We start from the raw sequence: 23,401 nt of genomic DNA, 5'->3' as shown, positions 1-23,401 counted from the left end.
GCAGCTAGCAAGTGAGGTTGGTTGGCAGAGAAGCAGACGGCAGGTTGCAGATCGTGTGGTTCCTGCTTCCTGTGTCTCCAACCCAGCCGCCAGCGAGAATGTAGTGGTATGACTCCCCTACCTATGGCTCTGTGGGTGTTCCTTTTTGGCCTCACCATATCCTGCATTCTTATGAGGGGAGTGGGACCAGAGACCCACCTGACACCCGGCATGACAATATCTCTATTTAGTTCATTCCCTGTCACATTATAATATTGGATGTAGCAGCCCCAGAGGTTAAATTCTTAAAGAGTTTCACATCATACAATTATATAATTATATTTTGAAACATTACAGCATCCCAAAATGTGCCTCTTTGTAATCATCAGAACGTGCACATTTGATGAGGACGAAGCCATGTGCAAGGCCTGAGCCTGACGTTCAGTCATCATCGACATGCTCTGCCACGCAGGAAACATACAGTGTGCTCTCAGTGGCCACTGAGAGGTGCCGTTTTGCACAGAAGGAAATCAAGAATAAAAGAATCATCCTCCGCTGGAAAAAGAAAAACTATATAGAACAAGAGAAAATGACAGAGGCCTTCTGAAAATGTTTAGTGGTGCAAATGAAATGGCATGTTAAAAAGAAAATGATGTGCCTCATTGTAGCAACAGGAGGGTAGCCTACTCTTGTAGACTGTGACAACCAGAAAGAGACTGTGCTCCTTTTGTGCACTGACAGTTACCAAAAGGCATGAGGTTCACAAACAGATACAGATTCAGGTAAAGGAACAAAATGACATAAAGAAACTGCCTTGTTATCAGTCTAGTGATAGAGTTAAGAGACAAAGACATTTGAAGGGAAAACCTATTAGCATTAAAGTACCTGTGCCCCGCTGAACCCCTTAATGATGATAACGGCCCATTTAATGCTAACAGACAAGCAGAGTTACAGCTGTACATGGACATCAGTACCTTACACACCAAAATTCTAGAAAGATCATGGTGAGCACACTCTGTGAATTTGAGATACCATAAATCACAGGGAATCGGCCCCAAGTGTCAATCTTCAGGCATGCCCAAAAAGGAAGGAGAAACTCACATGCATCAATAATAAACAATGACTTGTCATTTCAAATCTAACATTTACTGAATGTCAACTGTAATTGAAAAATCAAAAATAAGGAGGGGGGGGCGAAAGATGAAGAGGAATAAGAGATTCATATTTCCAGGTGTAAAACAAATAAGTCACGGGGATGTAATGTCCAGCATAGGAAATATAGTCAATAATATTGTGATAGCATGCTACGGTGTCAAATGGTTGCTGGACTTATCATGGTGATTACTTCTTTAGGTATATAAATGTTGAATAACTATGGTGTACACCTGAAACTAATATAATATTGTATGTTAGCTATATTTTAAGAAAAATATTTTTAAAAATTAAAAAATAAAATGCTTTTATGGGCCTCCTAATTCATCTATTAACTTTCCCATCCCTAAAAACATTAGCTCTTTTTTTGTGTATCCTTCTAAGAGAGATGATATTAAGAATTTATAGGTATTTGGGGACCTCCGAAAGAAATCCATGAAACAAGTAGCAATAAACTACAGCCCAAGCTGGATCCTATTATCAAATGATGGGCAAAAGCAATAAGACAATCCATATTCTATAAAGTACTTCTGTTACACATTAATCACTAAAACAGCTTCTGTGCAGTTTTCAGATTAACGAGACAAAGACTATCAGCTTTGCAGCGTTAAACTTGTGTGAAGGGGAGTGGATGGCAGCAAAAGGAAAGTTGCACCAGAAAACAACAGAGTTATCCTAAAACATTAACCCAGCATGAAACGGAAACTACTTCTGATTTCCTACAATACATCCCTCACAGGTTATAATTTCTGATTACCGTGGCAGCACATACCATTTTCCATCTAACACTTTAGAAGAATGCTTGGTCACACCAGGCTCTGCCTTATTAAATGATCTATGTTGAAACCGTTTATTTCCATTTCTCTTACATCTGTAAAATGTCAAATAAAAATGATAAGACAGTCATTTACCCTCAATTTTCTCAATAATGTAAGGTTTTAGAGAGGATCTGTTAGAACTCTAAAATAATAGGCTAATATATTTTCTCAATTCTCTCTTCCTCCTTTATTTCCACTGGAGGAAAATCTATTTCTGATAGTATTCCTCTAAAGTTTAGAGGGGGCTTAAAAGCACTGCTCTTTCACCCAAAAAGTATTCTCAAACATAGTTATTTTCTGAGTAAATCTCTTTCAAAAGAAAAGTTCTGCAAAGACTATAAAAAAACTTCCCTGGAGTGCACATAAAGGGTAACATAAAAGTAGGTATGGGTGGGAAAGGAAAATGTTTTAAGAAGTGTTTTATAAAAATCAAATATAAGTGGTTTCTATCCTATCTACCTTTATCACCCTTCTTCCACACAAGCAAATAAATACACAGCACAATAGATTTCAACAACAGGTTTTAAGAAGCAAACTATGACAATCAACCAATCCTTATTGTACAAAGGAAGTAGATTATAGACACCAACAGGCTATAGGAATATTCTTCCCCTTACTCAGTATATTAAAAAAATAAAACAATGATTCCAGAACTATAGTAGGCATAATTCACATTTCAATTTCCTGCACGTATCCTGTTCAAGCTAGTTAACAAAATAAAGATGCTTTGAGGCAAATCATACTCCAATCCTAATTTTCACTGTATTAACATTTTGTAAAAGAACTACAAAGCTATTGCAATCAACTATGTATATGTGGAAAACAAAAGGTGGGTATTAGTGGGGAGCAAAATCATCTACCTAGAAATACTCCCTAAAACTCTAAAAAATCTTTTGAATGAATATTAAAATTGATATTTTAAGTAATTTATCTTACACATATTACATGTACAACAGCACTAAAAATTCCCCAGGAGTCAAAATTATATTTCAAAGAATGTATTCCATACACATAAAACCAAACCAGAGTCCACAACAGTGTCTAAAAGCAGATCTTACAGGTTTTTTTTTAAAGGGAACAATGGTTCACAGTTCCAGTGATGAATCATCCAGATAATAATCCTTCTCGTTTGGCATCACCGATTGCTCCCCACACATCAAAGACAAATTCATCTGGGAATCCAAAGTCTCCAAGAATGCTGTCAAGTGCCACAGCAAATTCATCTGGATTGCCTTTGTCCTTTCCAGCTTCAAACATTGTGGTAGCTATCAAAAATAATTTTGAAAAAAGAACAATACATGAGACAGCATCAGAGGACTGAGAAAAATAGTACCAGGAAAATTACTTTCTAAAAGGAACATGCTTAGATATCATATATTTCTAGTACAAAATAAAACAAGATACTCTCCATCACATATCAAGATAGCAAAGATATTTTTAAACAATCTGTCCACTGCACCCATGTTAGCAGTTGCCACCCTTGCCCTCTCCTCCACCTTGTAGCTGGTAGGTTGGGAACCTCCAGTATTACCATGGGGGGAGCAAGAGCCCCTGAAAGACAAACCTGAGGCCAGCCTGGCCAGGAAACTCAGAACACATCCCTGCGCCCACCTCTGCACAGTCATGAGCTCTCTGCCCCTACACCAGCCCCCACCCTCAATTATGATGGTACCTAGTCCTCCCTCCCCAAAGGAAAAAAATAAAAGATAAGAGCTTGCAATAGAACAGTAAGCCAGGGAGAAGGTGGGAAAGATAATCTTTCTACTCATGAAATTAAGGTAACATTTTCTGAGCCCCTTTCCAGTTTGGGATAGAAAACAAAGGTGGTGCCCTTGTTCTGTTTTTCTAGTAAGTCGCCTGGGCCCCATATTTTATGTCTGGGGAACAAGCATCTCCAGGAGTACACACTCCCATGGGACCTGCCCCAACTGGCTGGGAGCCCATGAGACTCAGCTAGTGTAGCAACCAAAAAGAGACAATGTGGATGTGATTTGGAACTTGGGTGAAAAACCTCCAGGTAAAACGTAAACGCCAAAGTCCAGTCTCTCCTTTCTTCCCAGGTTAAGGTTGAACAAATCAAAGGTTGAATGATTTCTCTGAATGAGCCAAGAGGTCTGGTCTTTTAGCTAAAATCCATTAAGACTCTTAGGAGCATATGTGAACTGTTCCTTATCTCAAACAGTTTGGTACTAACACACCCAGCTATGGGGGAGGGGGAGAGTCCATAGAAGGCACCACAGTCAGAGCAGAAGTAGGATGTGGACGGGGTGACCTGCTGCAGGGACCAAAGCCCTAGTAAGGTGAGGAAGGGCTTCCACACGGCTGGACAGCCTGGTGTGTGGTGGAGAGTCCAGGTGTGGTAAGGATGGCATGTGGGGTGGGGGAGGGAGGGCAGTAGCCATATTGATGACAGATTAGTTACGTGCACAAGGATTGCTCACATAAGAGTGTGTGTGTGTGTGTGTGTGTGTGTGTGTCAAGAATAATGGAAACCAGGTTTGTCACTGTCAGAAAAAGATAATAGGGAAAGAAAAAAACTAGAATGAACTCTGTGGAACTGGAATTATAGGGATCAGTGGAGATAAATGTGTAGATATTTCAACAGAGAGATTACAAAATATAGAGGTAAATACATTCTTTTGACCACCTTCATTGAAATGGATATGATAAAGCAATTATAGTTAAATAATTATGGTAGAATCTAGGTGATAGGTATAGAAGTACTTACTAAAAAGTCTTTCAACTGTACTGTACATTTACAAATTACCACCATAATAAAATATCAAAGAGAGGAACCTCTATACAGACAATGGAAGAAAACTTAAAATACAGTAGATACATTCAAATTAAAGAGAAAGTTTGTTGTTGAGTTTTTGGGTTTTTGGTTTTTTTTTTAAGTTAGGGCCTGTTTGATGCAGTAAAACTATGGCTGTCTTGTAAAATTTACTCTGCATGCTCATGAGTACTAGCTGTATTTTGGAAATTATTTCCTAATCCATTAAGAAACACTTTAATGTGTATAAAGACTGCTTTGGCTCTTTTAACAGTCATAGTATTACTGTCATGAAAAGAGGAAAGCGGCCCTCATAGTGTATCTTTTTCACCCAGTGAGATAAGTAACCAAGCTCTCGAGAAACAGTACTCTGTCGATTTCCCCATAAACCTGGAGGCTCTGTCTGTGTCCCTCCTCTCCTTAGGTCCCTTGCCTCGGAGAGCTTAGCCACAACCCCAGCTTCACCATGACCTTGCTGCTGAAAGTCCCAACCCTCTGCTTCCATTCCTGACTTCTCTCATGAGTTCCAAATACCCATTTCTGAAGAATTGATAGACCAGAATTCCTAGGTGTTCTGTTAGACCATCAACCAAAATGTCCAGAAATCAAACATCATCTTCCCTTCAGAAGAAATTGCTACTTTGTCTCCTGTTTCCACCATCATAAATGGTGCAATCATTCTCACTGTAACCTTTCTCTTCTTGCTTGTGTACCAAAAACTGCCTCACCTTGATTCTACCTTTGCAATTTCTATAATCTGCTCCTTTGCATTCATTCCCACTGTCACCATCCTATCTCCTTAATCTCCAGTCCTAGTCAGCAAACCATCCAGCATAGACACGGTAGATTTCTCTTCCTAAAGCACAGCTCTGATCCTACTAGGCAACAAGAGGAAAGGACCAGGAAGCTCCTTTCCATCTCTGGGATTGTCTGTGTCATTCCCACATAGAGAAATATTCATTGGGTCACCAACGCTTGTCTTAAAATCTCTAAATGTTGATCTAACATTCTGATCCAGAGCATCCCTGGCTCCCAAAGGGCTGTACGCCTCGACAGGAATGCTATGCCCTCATAAACTAACCACCCAAAATGCCATCTTTTTTCCCTCCTGCCTTTGCTCAGGATAAACCCCTCCTAATCACTAGCTCCATCATCAAAATCTTTTCTCTCCTCAAGGTTCCTTCTCCCAGGAAACCCTGTGTCCACACCTGGAAGTGACATCTGCATTCCCTAAAGCCTTTTGCCAGGGCTCTTCAGACTTGAATGCACAAAGAAATTGCCTGGGATCTTGGCAAAATGCAGGTTCTGGACATTCAGCAGTTCTGCGACAAAGCCTGAGACTCTGCATTTCCAACACCTCCCAGGTAATGCCTGTCCCTGGTCCACAGCTTGAATAATAAGGTCTTACAATACACATTTAACTTTGCTCTGTATTGTCTGTCTTATCATTATTTTCACCTACAGATTTTCTTAATCGCCAAGGTCCCTTGAGGGTTTATTGATGGTTGATGTGATGTCACATTAGAGAATAAATTCTCAAGGGATCTTGAATAGCAAACTCAGTCTTTTATGCCCTTAGGCATAAAAGTGCCTCTTGCATAGCAAATGCTGGTGGATGGGTAGGCACAGAAGGAGACTTTGGTACACTGAAATAATTTTTGTACTCACATAGTTAGCATGCACTGGGGAAATTAAAGCCCAGAACTCTGGTGGCCAGGATGTGAAAAAGGAGTAGTCAAAATGTAAAGATAAGTACTGCAAAAGTTGGACTAGAGTTCAGAATTTTGCTTGGTCTACCATTTTAAATATTTCTCATAGACCCTACAGATAGCATTTATTGAGACAGTTACCTAAAGATTACACTGACATACAGGTGAAATACAATCAATTTGAGGAAGAAATAAGATGTGTATAGATAAAAGATACAAGAAAATCTACAGAGCATTCTGAAGCAGCAGCTAACAGTGCAGATAACTGATGCTCTTAAATGCTGGGAGAAACAATGACAGGGATCAGATGTTCACCAACAGAGACTGAATCAACTCTCTCTCTTGCTCTCTCTCTCTCTCTCTCTCTCTCTCTCTGTCTCTCTCTGTCTCTCTTTGTCTCTCTCTCTCTCTCTCTCTCTCTCTCTCTCTCTCTCTCACATACACACACACACACACACACACACACACACACACAGCTATAAGAAACACCTTGATACATAGTTTTCTGGTACCTCAGGAAGCACTGTTTAGTGCACAGAGCCCAGAAACTCCATGTTTGGCCTGCTCTCACTTGCAACCTCTGTTTGGGTTCCTTAGTCACGAAATGAGAAAAATGATACCCATAGTATCACCTCACAGTCCAAACTGTATAATCTCACTCAGGCATTCTTGCTGGCACAGCAGAAAAGTGAAGAAAGAACTCCCAACATTGATCACACCAACAGTTATACAGTCCTACATGTTCTACCTCCACTACTGTTCCTACTAGTAATAATTAATAATGATCATTGCTAAGTGTGATAATAGCTATACCTATTTTTTATGACATGAGAGGAACTTTATACATATTATTCGATTGGATGTCTTGCAACCCTATGAGGTTTTTATTGTACCCCTTTTCCAGATGTGAAAATTAAGGCTCAAAGTTCAATAATTTGCCCAAGGCCTAAAGCTTCAAACCAATGAAATTAGGACTCATACTCCCTGTGAACTCACTATTTTTATGCCTCTCATCAGATAGTTAGTCAACAAATATTCACCAAGTATTTACTATGGGAAAAGTACTATGGTAGAAGCTGACATTAAAAACTGAGTAAAATGTGGTATCAGCCTTCAAGGAACTCCTGGTCTTAATAAAAGCAATAAAAATACCAATTAGGGAGTTTTCATAGTTGTGGTGTAAATAATGTATGTAATAAAGTGCTCCATAAATCTTTTAAAAACCAGTAATTTGCTACATAAATTTTAATAGAAATTAAGAATGGAGCATGCACCGAAAATAGAATAAATTTTTGCTAATATATAAAGTATAAATAGATTTTAAACATCCTTACAGGAGAAATAAACTATATAATTTTATTCTTTTTTAAAAAAGATTGTACCTCTGATGTAAGAGAAAAGCAAAAGAAACTAGCGAAATGTATCATGTTAACATAATGACAGCTACTAAAATGCTTCTCATCTGTTAACTATATAGATCTGCAATATACTGCAATATTTAACATCTGAATACAATTTGGCAAAAAAAAAAAATGACAAAATTGTTATAACACATATAGCAGCTAAGTGCTGACCTCTTGTGGCCATTTTAAGAATATCTTTATATCATTACCACTACTAAACTTTTACATTATTAATGACACTTATTTTGATGATATTGACCAATCTACACTTTCCACTAAGTTCTTAAATACTTAAGCAGAACTTTATATAAACAATATTACTGCAGTTCAAAAATCTTGGTATCAAAGTCCCAGAATTGAATCTCAGCTTTTGTTAGGTGACTTTGGGCAAGTTACCAAACTTCTCTGAACCTGTTAATATCTATAAAATGGTACACAGCAGGATCTAGATAAAGACTAGTCATCATCACGACCATAAAATCTTCTTTAAGAAAAAGAAGAGAGAAAAAAGATCAAAACTATGACAAAAATGGCAATAACTACGCATCTATCAACACTTACTTTAAATGTAAATGGATTAAATGCTCCAATCAAAAGATAGGGTAGGGTGGCTGAATGGATAAGAAAATAAGACCCTTACAGATGCTGCCTACAACAGACTCAGTTCAGATAAAAAGGCACACACACGGATGTAAAGGGATGAAAAAAAGATATTTCATGAAAATGGAAACACACAAAAAAAGCTGGGGTAGCAATACTTATACCAGACAAAATAGATTTTAAAACAAAGGCAATAGCAAGAGACAAAGAAGGGCCCAGTAATCCCATTTCTGGGTATTTGTCCAAAGAAACCCAAAACACTACTTCAAAGGGACGTGTGCATCCGTGTGTTCATTGCAGCATTATTTACAATGGCCAAGATATGGAGGCAACCTGGGTGTCCATCAATGGATGAGTGGATAAAGAAGAGGTGGCACATATATATATAATGGACTATTACTCAGCTATAAAAAAAAAAAGAATGAAATCTTGCCATCTGCAACAACACGGATGGACCTACAGGTTATTGTGCTAAGTGGAGTAAGTCAGACAGAGAAAGATAAATGCCATATGATTCTACTCATATGTGGAATCTAAAGAACAAAATTAATGAACAGACAAAACAGAAACAAACTCATAGATACAGAGGACATTTGAATGGTTGCCAGGTGGGAGAGGGTTGGGGGTGAGTGAAAAAGGAGAAGGTGCTAAGAAGTACAAATTGGTAGTTACAATATACTCACGGAGATGTGAAGTATAGCATAAGGAATACAGTCAATAATATGGTAATAACTAGGTATGGCGTCAAATGGATACTAGATTTGTTGGAGTGATCACTTCATAAATTATATAAATGTCTAACCACTATGCTGTACACCTGAAACTAATATAATATTGTATGTCAACTGTAATTGAAAAATTAAAAAATTATTTGAAAAAAAGAAAATATTGTAGTTCTACCTTGTTTCCCGGAAAATAAGACCTAGACGGAGAATCAGCTCTAATGCGTCTTTTGGAGCAAAATTTAATATAAGACCTGGTCTTATAGTATATTGTATTATATAAGACCCAGTCTTATATTATAGTAAAATAAAACCGGGTCTTATATTAATTTTTGCTCCAAAAGATGCATTAGAGCTGATTCTCCAGCTAGGTCTTATTTTCCGGGAAACAGGGTACATAAAATTTGCACTATTAATATTCATTAGAAACTTATGTGATACAAGTATCCATTAAATTAGGTCAATCCCATATAAAGTCTTAACTCAAAATCTTGCAGAACCCATTTTTCCCCCAATGGATAACATTCCAAGGCAACCATTTGCACTGGATCATTCGAAAAGTCACAGTTCACAACTTAACTTTACAACCAAAGCCCTTTCATCTTCAGGGTGACTTGCTAGGTAAACTCATTTGAATTATTTTCTATTTTCAAATGGTAAATACATCCCAATGCTTTTTTGAGATTAGTGTTTTGGTTTTAGTCATTTTATTGCCATATTATTTTTTACATTTTTTAATATAAACTTGTATTAACAACTCCAGAATAACAATGATGCCAATGTAATTTTCATTAAGAATTAACATTCCTGAAAGCTAAGACTACAAACAAATAAATATATTTGTCTGTTGAATCAGTGTCACATTTGTGATTTACATTTCATGCTAATCAGATCTGAATGAGAGAAATTCCTAATTTAACAACGACTGCATTCTTCAAATAATTACTTTCTTCAAACTTTACCTCCCTCGGTGACTGATCACATTGCTAATCGTGTATAATGATAATGACTTTTCAAGTCATTGGAGGAATTTGCTACAGATGATTAATTACAAAGGGATTACTAGTTAATTTACAAGGGATTTGTGAGAAATGTTTAGTGCCCTGAATTTGTCAAAGTGAAAGAAAATTGATTATTAAAGAACTGTTTCTTAATTCATGTATAATTACTTGTACCATGGTCCAACACTCTTCCCTGTATACTTGTGTATTTTTAATAACAAAAAAAGAAAAACTAATTTTCTTAACTATTCCCAATTTATACTTAAATAATTATAAAGCCTATACCTAAAATTAAGTTTCAAGTTGAGGATTATTTTAAGTTTTCACTTTTGAAAAGTGTGGTTCTCCTAAATTTGAGCTTATTATGATCCAGCAATGGATGTGCTACTTCCTGAATATTATAATATTCATAGCTATTCAACTGTATTCAATCAAAATATTTTTCCAACAAATATTACCTGAGTTGAAGAGCACTGCCAGGTCTAAAACCCCTTTACCTCATTGTATATGCATTTGTATAACTGTTGCAGGCCCACATCATTTAGCTCTATATTTTTCCAAATGCAAAAGGCTTGGGGAGTAAAGTTTTCAGACATTGGCTTTCTATAGGATCATCTCAGCTTTTAAATTCTTATCTGTGTGGAGCAAGAATCTATTATATGCAAATTTTATATTTCTCTTCAAGGAGCTAGGAACAAGTACCACTTTTTTTTAAATTACAGATCTCATCTGTACATACAACATAGAAATGTTATTTTAAAAGTTCAGACAGGGAAGAAAAAATAAGAATAAATTATCTAAGGAAAAAGAAACACAAGCAGAAGTGGCAAAGGAAGAATGAGCTTCAAATACTCTATCTGAGATTCAGTAAAATACTTTACCTGGTAGCAAGTAAACAAAATTGTCCAAGTCTTTGACTTTAAGAGATGTATTAAGTACTTGATATAACACCGACCCATGCACACACATGCGCACGGATGCACGCAGGCAGAAATCCCCACCACTAAGCACACATTTACTCTTTCCCCACCCAGTAGCTACCTGCCCTTCTTAAGAGAATATTTATCTTTCTTCCTCATGGAAGGCCTTTCACAATCTCAGCCCTTGTATTTCAGAATTACTCTCAGCTCCTGAGATTTGAACCACACCTAACTATCCCCCCAGCCCCTCAAGTGAGCCAATCAGAGACAATCCTGGGCATTTTCTTTGAATGACTTGGAAAAGGCCCTCCTTCTTTCCCATTTTGTTTGACACCAAGACGTAGAGGGTGGAGCCCTGGCAGTCATTTTGACTCCTTGAAGGAGGGCCTAAAGCTGCCAAAGGATACCTTGGGGGCCTGTAATGAAACCACAGTGGAGACAAGAGAGATCACATCCTGATGATAGCATGAGCACTCCATATCTAGCCATTCTTGAAACCAAGCTCTACCTCTGGACTTTTCAATTATGAGAACTAACACAGGGGTGGCCGATTAGCTCAGTTGGTGAGAATGTGATGCTGTTCTATCCCCATATGTGAGCTGCGCCCTCTACAACTAGACTGAAACAACTACTTGACTTGGAGAGGATGGGTCCTGGAAAAACACACTTAATAAATAAAAGTTAAAAAAATAAAAAGAACCAATACATTTCTGCCCCTTCTCTTTCCTTAAGTCAGTTGAAGTTCAGCTTGTTGTTTTTGTTGTTTCTTTATTTACAACTGATCAGAGTCTTAACTGATAAATCAAGACCTGACATCCTAATGATGACATAAGAAATACACAGAGATTGAATGCCCAACTGCCCTTATCAGTCATACAGCAGGTGTGGTCTTCTTCATATTTCTGATTCATTTCTCACAGCGTTTCATTAACCTTATTAAATACCCACAGCTTTAATATTATAATAAATATACAATTTAATTGATGTATACCTAATATATCAAATACCTTTCATATGAATCATTTACAAAATTCTTTTCATATATATTTTTTAAATCTATAAAACAAGCTTATGAAGAAAACATTATTATAGTTTACAGATTGAAAATGAAGTTTAGAAAAATTGACTTGACTCTAAGGTTTCACACTAGTAAGAAGTAAGGGCCAGGTCTTCTTTTCATTATTCTTTTTTATCTTTATTCTCATTATGCTTTTCATCACTATACAAATACTTTTTATCTTGAAAAGTATCATTGACCATAAATGCAAGAAAGACATAAATAAGCATTAAGTTCCATCAAGTTAAAAAATATAAGACTTTTTAAAATAGTATAATCTTACCTAAATCAACATCTCGAATTCCCATGTACAAATCAAGAAGATCATCAATCTTTTCAATTGCCTTGGCTTTGGTTTCAGAGGGCTTTATCAAAGAAAAGAGAAATAAGATATTATGCTTTTATATAAAATCTTTTGAATATCAAGGCATATAGAGGGGAAAATCTGATGTGGAGTCAGTTCATGGTTGTATGCTTCAGCTAACTTGAATGGAAATATATCTAGATATGCTCTGTAATGCAATACACATCTATACAATAAATACTTATTTTTAGTGTCAGTGTTAAGTGTTATGGATTCAAAGAAAAGCTCGGTCTCCAAGTAGCTAACAATCTAGAAGGGGATACAAATGTGAAAAATAAATAGTTATGTGACAATAAGGACAATTTTTAATGGATATTTAAGGTACAGAGGCATCATAGGGGAAGTAAATTTCAATCTCTAAGAGTCACGGGAGACTTCAGAAAGAAGGTGACAAGAATTGTGTTTTCAAAGATGAACTGGTGTCAGATAATCAGGAGAGGGCAGTGCAAGTAGAAAGCAATACACAAAGTCAATATGAGGTCGCAGAGTCTCATAAAAGATTATAGTATGCTATAGGGACTGCAAAAAGTCCCATGTGATGAGAAACATAGTGCCAGATTTGACTAGACCTTAAGCGGTCCTGGGTACTATGAAAGGGCTTTGGTCTTCCTAAGTTCTTCCTAAAACTGTTACTAAAAATTTCAGTGAATTGCACTATATACAAATAACAAATCATTTATGTTGTATACCTGAAACTAATATATTTTAAATGTCAATTACATCTCAATTTTTTTTTAAAGTTTCAGTGAAAATCATGATTGGATATTTATTTTTCTTTCAAAATGTTGGTTTTATATTTGGTAAAGTCTGGTCCTGTGCTCAGTTTATTTCAATACTTGATTTTAAATGACTTTATAGCTGAAAAATACTATAAGTGCAAATACTTAATTCATGATTACATTGTAAGAAATTCATTAATACATTTTTGGGGGTTTTGGGAGGGTTTTTTTCTTTCTTTTTTATTATTTATTTTTTCATAATACATTTAATACTATTATAAATGTAAAATATGCATTTTATTGCAAATAAAATTTATATTTCCTTGAGAATATTGTTACAACTTTCTCATATTTTTATTTATATTAACTAAGCCTTTAAAACAATAAAGACACCATATATCTCTCTTGCCTTCTTTCCAGTGTATTTTAAATGGTCTATGTAAAGCAACAGGCTACAGAAAGTAACTGAGGCGTTTACCTTTGTAACCTTTGTACCTATCCAGCCATTTTGTACGTTATTGTAACAAGTATCAGTACTTCTCATACAAAATGGCCACCACTATTTTCCTATTCTAAATAGCTCATGATCTCATCATCTTTGTTACATTCACATTCTGATTTCCTGGGTTCAGCCCACATCTTTTCTTCTAATTGAGATATACTTGACGTATAACATTATATTAGTTTCAAGCATACAACATAATGATTTAATATATATACATGTATTGCAAAATCATCACCACAATAAGTCTAGTTAACATCTGTCACCACACAGTCACAAAGTTTTTATGCTTGCGATGAGAACTTTTAAGATTAAATCTCTTAGCAATTTTCAAATATACAATATAGTACTACTAACTATAGTCACTATGTTGTATATCATATCCCCAGGACTTTTTTATAATTGGAAATTTGTGCCTTTTGACCACCTTCACCCATTTTGCCCATCCCCCACTTCCACTTCTGGCAACTACCAACATGTTCTCTGTATCTCTGAGTTTGGGGTTTTGTTTTTTCATTAGATTCCACATATAAGTGAGATCATATTATATGTGTTTTTCTCTATCTGACTTATTTCACTTAGACTAATTCACTCAAGGTCCATCCATATTTTCACAAACGGAAGGATTTCCTTCTTTGTTATGGCAGAATATTCCCCATCTTTTCTTTTTTGCAGAGGTTTCCTAATTTATCTCCCTGCCTATAATCTTCACCCTCTCAAATCCACCTTGTTCAATGCCCCATCCCCCAGAACCAAAGGATTCTTCTATCATGTAAAACTGTCTGTGCTGCTCCCCTCACAGTTTTTAAATGGCTCCCCATTATCCACAGGCCCTTCATCCTAACCCAGGCCTATATCTCCAGCCTCATCACCCTCTACCAGGTCCCTCCAGCATCATTCCAATCCCCTGGATGCTTATAAGGTCCCCAAGCCCATCATTGTTTCATGCCTATAAAACTCTTCTCACATCTTTAACCAACTCAATCATCTCTTCTGGAGGGAACTCACCTGCAGCCCCTCCTTTGTGACATTAACCCTATCCTCCTGGTTTGTAAGCGCTTCTTTTCATGCCTCTCTCCCTTTAGAGGAAAAGCAGGTCTTTATTCATTTTTGTATCACCAGCCCCTGGACGATGCCTGTCTCAACAAACACATATTGAATAAATTATGACGTGTGTGGGTAGAGTATCTTTGACAGTTTTCAGAATTCGTGCTAGGTTACGGGGGGATGATTTATTTCAAATCTATAAATCCTTTAGTGTAAGTCATGTGTATCAAATTTAATATTAGCTTTGAACTAGCTTTTTCCTTTCATTATGAGCTATTTTAATTGCCCTATTTAATGAAACAGGCTATGTGAATAGTAATGGAGTTTTACATGTTTATCTTCGAATGAATCTTTCTTACCTCTCCTGACAAATTCTCAGCTACGCTTTTCATTCCAGCAGCTTACACATAGCAGGTACTTAAAAAACATTTATTAACCATGTTAACTATTAGAAGATGACCCTTTTCCTGAAGTGACATGGAGTTTTTGCTGTCACCCCTGCTTCCTTTGCAAGCAGTTTTAAGGTCTGTGCCTCTCTCTTTACAGCCTCTTCCCCAGCCCCTCACTGCCCGCCCCCTCCCACTGTTCTACCATTATCTTACAGATTCCTTTCTTCCACTGACCTTTGTTCATTCATTTGTTCATAAACATTTATTGGCCTGCAGCAATATGCCTGGCAGTGTGCTGGGCACAGGAAAAATAAAGACTCAGAATGACTAGAATTCACCGCCCTGGATTTTCTGACATACCTAAACATAACTCACTTTCAGAACACTTTTGACTCGCCCAGGTCTCTTCATTGCCCCTTGCCTCCAACTTAATTCTTTCATTCACCTAGAACCAAAGCACCAGACTCAAAATCTTCCTCTAGATTCCCCAAAACTGACAATATCCTGGGTGACTCAAATACTCAAAAAGCCAGACTTTGGCCTCATGGTTCCTTGAGTGTCTGCTCCATCAAACCACCCCCCTGACGGAGGCTGGCCATGGTCACCCACAAGCTCTAGGACCACCACTCTAGGAAAAGAGTGTCCTAACTGTTCGCCTGCCTCATTCTTTTGCTCTTCAAACACATGGGGAATCCTAGGACAATATGCACACACAGAGGGACGAGACAGGCCTGGTACGTGGGCCTCTGCCTGCAGGAGCTCCCCAGCCTCAGGCGCCTGCCTGACCTCCCCCTGCCTACAGGCTGGCTTCCTCGGCCTCATCAGCGCTGCTGTGAGTGGGCCTGACCTGCGCATGCCTCTTTGAATCCTTACCACTGCTGCCCCTAACCCTGCTGCCTTCTTCCCTCTGTTTGTCTCTTCTACTTCTGGTGTTTTCCACTCAAACACTGACCCGACAATCTGAAACCTTTACTCTTTTCAAGCTTAAGTGAATCATTTATTAATTCAGCAAAATTTGAGCTCCTTTGATGTATCAAGTACTGTTCTTAGTGCTGGGGATACTGCAGTGAACAAGACAGGTGAGCAAAGGAGCTAGCCAGCAGACAAAAAGGAAACAAGGATATAATGAGTCCTATTGTGGTCAGTGCTTTGAGGAAAAATAAGGGCAAGGAAGATCGGGCAGTGGGAGGGGAGGTGGGAATGGCTGCTTATACAAGGTACTTAGAGGTAGCTTTTTGGATAAGGTGATATGTGGGCAGAAACCTAAGGAAGGCAAAGGGGTGAGCCATGCCCATAAACGGACAAAGCATTAAGGTAGATAAAACAGCAGTCAAAGACCATGAGGTGACATACATCTGGTGTATTTGGGAACAGCAAGGAGACTCACGTGGCTAAGGCAGAGGGAGCCAGGAAGACAGTGGGAGGAAATGAGATCAGAGAAGAAAGGCAGTTAGATGGCGTCGGTCACTCTGAGGACTTTTGCATTCATTCTGAGTGACTTGGAAAGCTACTGGAGGGTTTTGCACAGAAAAGTTACATAATCTCACTTGTGTTTTTAAGCGATAATTCTGGCTGCTATGGCAACACAGAAGGAACAGGCCAGGGTGAACGCAGGAAGACTGATGGAAGTGATTGCGATGTTCAAGATAAGACATTGGTGCCTTGGGCCTGAGTGATGGGAATAAAGGTGGTGAGACGGTTTCACATTCTGGTTGTGGAGGTAGATCCACCAGGATTCGCTGACAGAAGGAATGTGGGATATGAAAGAGAAGAATCAATAATGACTACAAAATGTTTCACCTGAGGAAACTGGAGTTCATGAATATTGTCTTTCCTTATCAAATTCTTAAGTATGTTTACACTTACAGATGGCTCTGATGACTTTTTCTTGGCTCTCAGAGCTTTGGTTGATATCGTCTACATTTTTTGAGCCAGTGCAAATGTCTACAGACTCTAGAAAAAGTTTTCTGCAGATAGCTGAGGAATGCTACTGATCACAATCTAGTCTCAGGCACTTAGTTTCTATATTTCTTTCTTCAACCCTTTAATAATTTTCATAGTGTTTAAGTAGGCAATGAATTAAAGTCCACGCTTTAATTAAGTGAATGGCATTTTATTTATACTCACATTTACCTTTACTTCCAGCTCTAGTAAACATAAACGTCCGTACATGCCCAAGCAGAAGAGGGACTAAATAAACATCACATACCACTTCTTCCACGGTGGCAGGACCTTTTGATCTCAGGCGAAGTGTATCCTTTCTACCACACTTTTTTTCTTTTGATGAATTTCCAGCTTTTGACCTTGGCTCTATTTCTATAAACACACAATGTATGGGGAAAGGTATGTATATATTCAGAAAGAGTTCCAACAGACTGCTGTAAAAACTAATGTAATTTCTATCCCCAAATGATGTACAATTATTGTAGAGATTTGATAAAATGTATGCCTTCTTATAGAACTTCCCAAAACAAATTCACTTGTCATTCATTATTCTCACATGGGAATCTCTATGAGAGGTCTGGCTACAGAAAAAAGAAGGAGGAAGAGAAAAAAGAGGAGGAAGAGGAGGAAGAGGAGAAGGAGAAGACAAAAATATTTGAAAGGTACAGATGGGAAAGACCAGACATTATAAGGAGTAAACAAAATAAAACAGTTGGCTTTACTGTAAGAGTAAAGAGGTGTATGTGGCAGGAAAGCAAGGTGCAAGTTCAGCTGGTCTTCAGGGTCATGAAGAAGGGGAACAGTCATGTCTTGATAAAAGCGAGGGACCAAGACTCTGCTATTTGAGCACCTACCTTCTGATTGACACTTTATATACAAAGTGCCATTTAATACTCATACCAATCTACGAAGCAAGTTATAGCCCTCGTTTTACAGAAAAGGAAGTGGAGCTCACTCAGGAGCAGAGCTGGGATTCAAATCCAGGTCTTGTGATCCCAAAGTCTGTATGCTTTCCGCAACAACACTCCAACAGCACTCCTCTTAAAAGCACAGAGATAAATTCAGAGGTGACATACTAAGAAAAGCAGGGCTCTAAAGAAAAAGAGGCTGGAAACAGGTTTCAAGGAAGGAATTGCCCTCACGAGGCAAGCAAGAGACCAGGGAGCAAGAGTCTACAGAAGGCACTCCTTTCCTTATGCTTGTTTGGTGTTTTATTTTTGTTTTTCCAGTGCCCCTAGAGTCACCCCTAGCACCAAGCAGTAACATAAATGAGTGATAAGGTAGGGTGAGGACTGAGGAAACTTGAAGGGGCACGTCCTAACCAGGCCACCCCAATAACTGATTGCCCTGTGGGAATGTAGGCCCTGCATAGCCAGATGTACTTGTTTGCAAAGAAACTGTATACTCCGAGTTTTATATGAATCTCCTGATTTTTAAGTTTGGGCAATTGAGTCAAACTTTTAAAAACAACATTTTGGCAAAAATAAAAGCGACCCACAGATCAGATTCCAACCACAGGCCACCCATTCATAACTTCTGCAACTATCTCCCTAGTCCCTTGACTGAGGTCTCTATGTGGCAGCAGTTTGGAGCAAGGATGGAGGTGGGGCGGGAGATGCTGCATGGTCCTCCAATGAGGAATCACAGGACAGATTGATAAATACAAGTAGGTAGTGAGGTTCACACAAGCTCTCAAGTCACAAGCATCAAGTGACCTGCACAAACGCATGCTTACTGACTCAGAGCCTAGAATAACTCCCACCTTCAGCAAGTACTGTGTTGTTCTTGGGAATCTACTCCAAAGGGATGAAGGACTTTACATGTTCCTTTTACCCTGCATTCAGGGACAGAATCACCAAGAACATACAAGGTAAGTTTTCCTCCGAGAATGAAATTATTAAACATGATCATAAGTAGACCAGATCCCCTAAGCAAAACTCTATAAATGGTGTCTGAGGATGCTAATGCTAATCCCGGGGATCAGACAGATTCCCAGGAGACCAGAGCTACATCCTCAAGTCCACAGCGTTGTCCTTGCCAGGCAGACTGTGCCCCACCTGAGAAGAATGGAGTAACAGAAACAGGATGCTCAGCAGAGACTTGACAGGAGCGCCCACAAAAACAGACAGGGTCAGCCTGTCGTCTGCATTGTGAAGGATCCTGTCCTGCCCAACAGTGTGACTGTTCTCAGCTGAGTCGTGCACCAACCTGAAGTGATCAGGACAGTATCAGCAACATGGCCGTAACCTTCAAGATAAACAAGCTTACAGCCCCGTCTCCCCTCACCACACACACCACCTCACGGCCACCTCACCAAGAGACCTACTCAGTATAATGTGTCTTCCCATAATCATTTCCTGCAAAGGGGAAAAGGAACTGCTCAGCTAACACCTGTGTTGTGGTCCATCGCTTCATACACATTTCTAATTATAAAGAGAAACACTGGCATTCTGACTTCGCAGCAAGTCTCTTGAAAGTTTGGTGAGCATGATATAATCTTGGAAAATTGAACAACCCTGGAGACACTGGAAAAATAAAAGGTTTCTGGGATTTACAAAGTGAAGGGTGCAGACTCTGAAATGTGGGAACTTCATACAGGGTTTGTCATCTCATGCTTGAGAAGTCATCAGCCTCCCTAGAGGGTGTCTCTGTCTTATCTTGCTCTTACCTTCAACACCAGTAGCTCGAAGGGAAAATGTATGTAGAATGGAAAGTTCTTTTTTTTTTTAATTAATAAGCTTCATTTCTTTAAAGCAGTTTTAGGTTCACAGCAAAATTGAGCATAAAGTACACCCTCTACCCCCCACAGTACACCCTGAGATTTCCCATACACCCTCTACCCCCACATATGCATAGCCCCCCTTTCCTATTATCAACATTCCCCACCACAGTGGCACACTGTCACAATCAATGAACCTACAGTGACACAGTATTATCACCCAGAGCCCACAGTTTACATTAGGGTTCACTCTTGGTGGTGTACATTCTATGGGTTTGGACAAATAAATAATGACATGTATCTACTATCGTAATGTCATACAAAATAGTTTCACTGCCCTAAAAAGCTTCTGCGCTCTGCCTATTCATCCTAGATTTCTTTTTATTGTTATGTGTTTAAGCCTTCTGCTCCTCCAGAGTAGTATCTCACAACCAACCACTTGGTGGCACCAAAGCAAAAGTTAAATTTTAAGTTCTAGCTTTGAGGCCTCCAAAAAGGCAGTTTTCACTGCTAAAGGAAACAAGCCATCTTTCTCTATTATCCTGTGATTCAGCAATATAAATCAACCAGTTTATACATGAAAACAGGCAGACTAGTTCTGTTCACCTGCAAGGAAAATCAACAAGTTCTTTGTTTTTTTAATTTTTTGAAGATTGTCAGTATTTTCCGTCTGGCCTACTTTGGGGATGCAGGCCTGTCTCAGCATGTCAAAACAATCAGGCCAAGCTCTAAATCAGTCATTTCACTTCCTCTGCATGGGGCCTCTGTTGGGGCTGAATGAGGAAAGGGGGCGCAGTTCATACAGTAGACAGTAATCAGGTGCAGCTAGCTGGATTCGTTAGATTCCCCAGGGCTCCCCACTCCTGTGAAGCACACTGACTGACTACCTGCCTGCTGCAGGTCACTTAGGGTACAGGACACGATGCCCAGCTGCTCCCATAGTCACAAAGAAGCAGTCCTGTTTTTTCCCAAACCCTTTTGTGGCAATTGTATCTTTACTCTAATTACGTAATTTAATTTAAAAGTACGTGAGCTGATAAGCGTGAAACAAGGAGTTATGATTGCTAGGGAAACTAGGTTAACTGCTTTGGAAAGACTCCATAAGAGCAAGCTGCAAAAAAGGGCCTTTTACATCAAAAGAGTGGTAAAAGAATGTATATTTATATGTCTTAAAATGTGTACACATACTTGTATCATTCTTCATACTACCCCATTTCAATGGCCATTTTCAATAAACAGACCAACCCGCAATCTCTGCTACATCATGAAGTTCAGGTGGAGAGGTGGGAAATGGAGAAAGCAGAAAGATGTCTCTAGTCCCACCTTAAGCCCTAGGGAAAAAAGTGGGGCTGACAGAAGCCAAAGCCCTGTTTTCAGGAGAAGCACATGGACCTGACACAGGATGACACAGTGGGGAGGGTGGCCATTCACCCACTTGTGCACAGAACAAGATCTTGTTCTGGTCCCACACGGGCCCTCATTGGTCTAGAACAGGGGTGTCCAAATTTTTTTCAACGTTTTTCACCAAGGGCCATATGCGGTAAAGTACACAAACAGCCGGGCCACTCACTCGAGGTGAAGTAAGTATTTCCTCACCTGGTTTATTTAAGTAAACTAAATATATTTTTGGAATTTGCTGAGGGCCAATTAACAATGGATTGCAGACCGCAGTTGGCCCGCAGGCTGCAGTTGTGACACCCCTGATCTAGATAAACATCAAAATTGTGGTCAAATGGCAACTCAGGCAGAGCTTTGTGGGATGTGTACACCAATGATCCTCAGCAATGCAGGCCCAGAGATGCTTTTCCGTGTGTGTGTGTGTGTGTGTGTGTGTGTGTGTGTGTTCCCTGAGTTGACCTGAATCTCAGGGATTCACAATAACCAAATTCACAAGGAATAGATGTCATCACATCAACTTATTAATCGATAGGGAGGGATGATATCAAAGGTCCAAGTGGGCTTTCACGCTTCATTCTCATGAGCCTAAAACTCCTTGGAAAAAGGGATGTCCAAGCAGAGACCCAACCCTCAAGGATTAAGACAGCAAGGCTAAGTGGGAAGGGAAAGCATTCCAGGCCATGGGTTTGAAAACTCCAAAAGTAAGGAATGGAGAGTTTGTTTCAGAGTCCCTCCCAAAGGGTGGCTCGGTTCACTCGGCCTCTAACGCCTGTTGGGAATGATTCATTTGAAACTCTTTTCCCACTGCGTACCTGAGAAGCTTAGTGTGCCACAGAGTAAAGGGCTTGGGAATAAAAAACAATTCTTAGGCCAAGGCTGCAAACAGGCAGTTCACAGATATACATGGTCCACAGACATGTTTGTGGAGCATGCAATATTTTCAGAATTTTTTTAATGGGTTGCCAACTTTTAAAAGTTGGGTGATTTCTCATAAAAACTCAAATTTTAAGTTTCTCTTGGAGACTGATACATTCCTACAAAACAATAATAGTTAGGGCCAACACCTTTCTTGGGGTCTGTAGCTCTTAGCCCTCATTTTCAGACAATCTAGCAAGGTGTTGTTTTCCCACTACAAACAGCTATCAAGCATTATATGCTGTTTCTTATATTCGTGCTATTCTTGGAGTGCAATCTTATTTCAAAGGAATAAATATATACATGCATACTTACAGTGCAATTCATCTAGGGACAACAATATAGCTCATCTGGCAAAGTCAATTTAAATGCAATGTCTTTTTTTTAACTGAGCATTTAATATGTCCCAGATAACAGAAATGCTTTATATCTTCTTATTTAATCTTCACAACACTATTATAAGATAGGTATTTTTATTCTAATTTTATGATTGAAACTGTGGCTTGGAGAAATGAAACAATTTCACCAAGGTCAGAGACCACATGGTAAGTGGGAGAGCTGGAAAAAAAAAAGGCAGGAAGATCTACCCCAGAGCCACTACTTGCTTTTGTATTCTATTAAAGATTAGGAGTTGCCATTGTAATAGACATTAGTTGGTCGTCGTCTCCATAGCCATTGGTCATTTGAGGATCACTGTAGTTCACGGGAAGTGCTCCCATCTTCAGGGATGGGACACAGGAATGAGCCAAGCTCACTGATACCATTCATCACAGTGATTGTTTCCGAGGTGGGCATATGACCGAAGTCAGTTAAGTCAGAATGAATCGAAGGACGTTTTCTAGAAATTCTGAGACAAGAACAACTCTCCTTTTCTGTTCTATGTGAATAAGGAAGCACATGGTCCCCACAAGTGCTGGTCACCATCTTGGGACACAGTGTGGAGCTGACCTTAAGATGATAAATGGATGATGAAGCTGATACCTCAGGCAGCAAAGCAGAAAAGAAGGGCAAGAAACTGGGTCCCCATCACACTGTATGGGCTCTACACAGAGCTTTATTAATGTCACCATCACTTATGGATGGCTGATTTATAGGATTTTCTTTTCTGCATAAGCCAATTCGGTAAGGTTTTCCACTATTCCCAACTGAAAAACACCTCACAGATACAGAATTCTACCTAAGCAATGAAGCAGCCCTCCTAAAGAGAACTTTCAGTTTTATTTCGTTTTGTTTTGTTTTGTTTTGTTTTGTTTTTTTTTTTTAATTCAAC

General features: G+C 38.8%; 1 protein-coding gene across 2 annotated transcripts in view; it reads right to left on the bottom strand.

Annotated features, from left to right (window-relative positions):
* Window positions 1-2,457: 2,457 nt before the first annotated feature.
* The window catches only part of GIPC2 (GIPC PDZ domain containing family member 2), a 70,446-nt gene continuing 49,502 nt past the window's right edge, over window positions 2,458-23,401 (bottom strand). For both annotated transcript variants that reach the window (XM_074334994.1, XM_019743360.2), the window contains 3 exons: window positions 17,365-17,471; window positions 12,418-12,499; window positions 2,458-3,214 (listed from right to left, as the gene is read on the bottom strand). In XM_074334994.1, the coding sequence (XP_074191095.1) occupies window positions 3,054-3,214; window positions 12,418-12,499; window positions 17,365-17,471 (350 nt within the window). In that variant the 3' untranslated portion in view covers window positions 2,458-3,053. The remainder of the gene's footprint in view (window positions 3,215-12,417; window positions 12,500-17,364; window positions 17,472-23,401) is intronic.

Source organism: Rhinolophus sinicus, linkage group LG06 (genome assembly GCF_036562045.2).
Source record: "Rhinolophus sinicus isolate RSC01 linkage group LG06, ASM3656204v1, whole genome shotgun sequence".
Classification (NCBI taxonomy): domain Eukaryota; kingdom Metazoa; phylum Chordata; class Mammalia; order Chiroptera; family Rhinolophidae; genus Rhinolophus; species Rhinolophus sinicus.
This window is presented reverse-complemented; position numbering and strand designations above follow the sequence as displayed.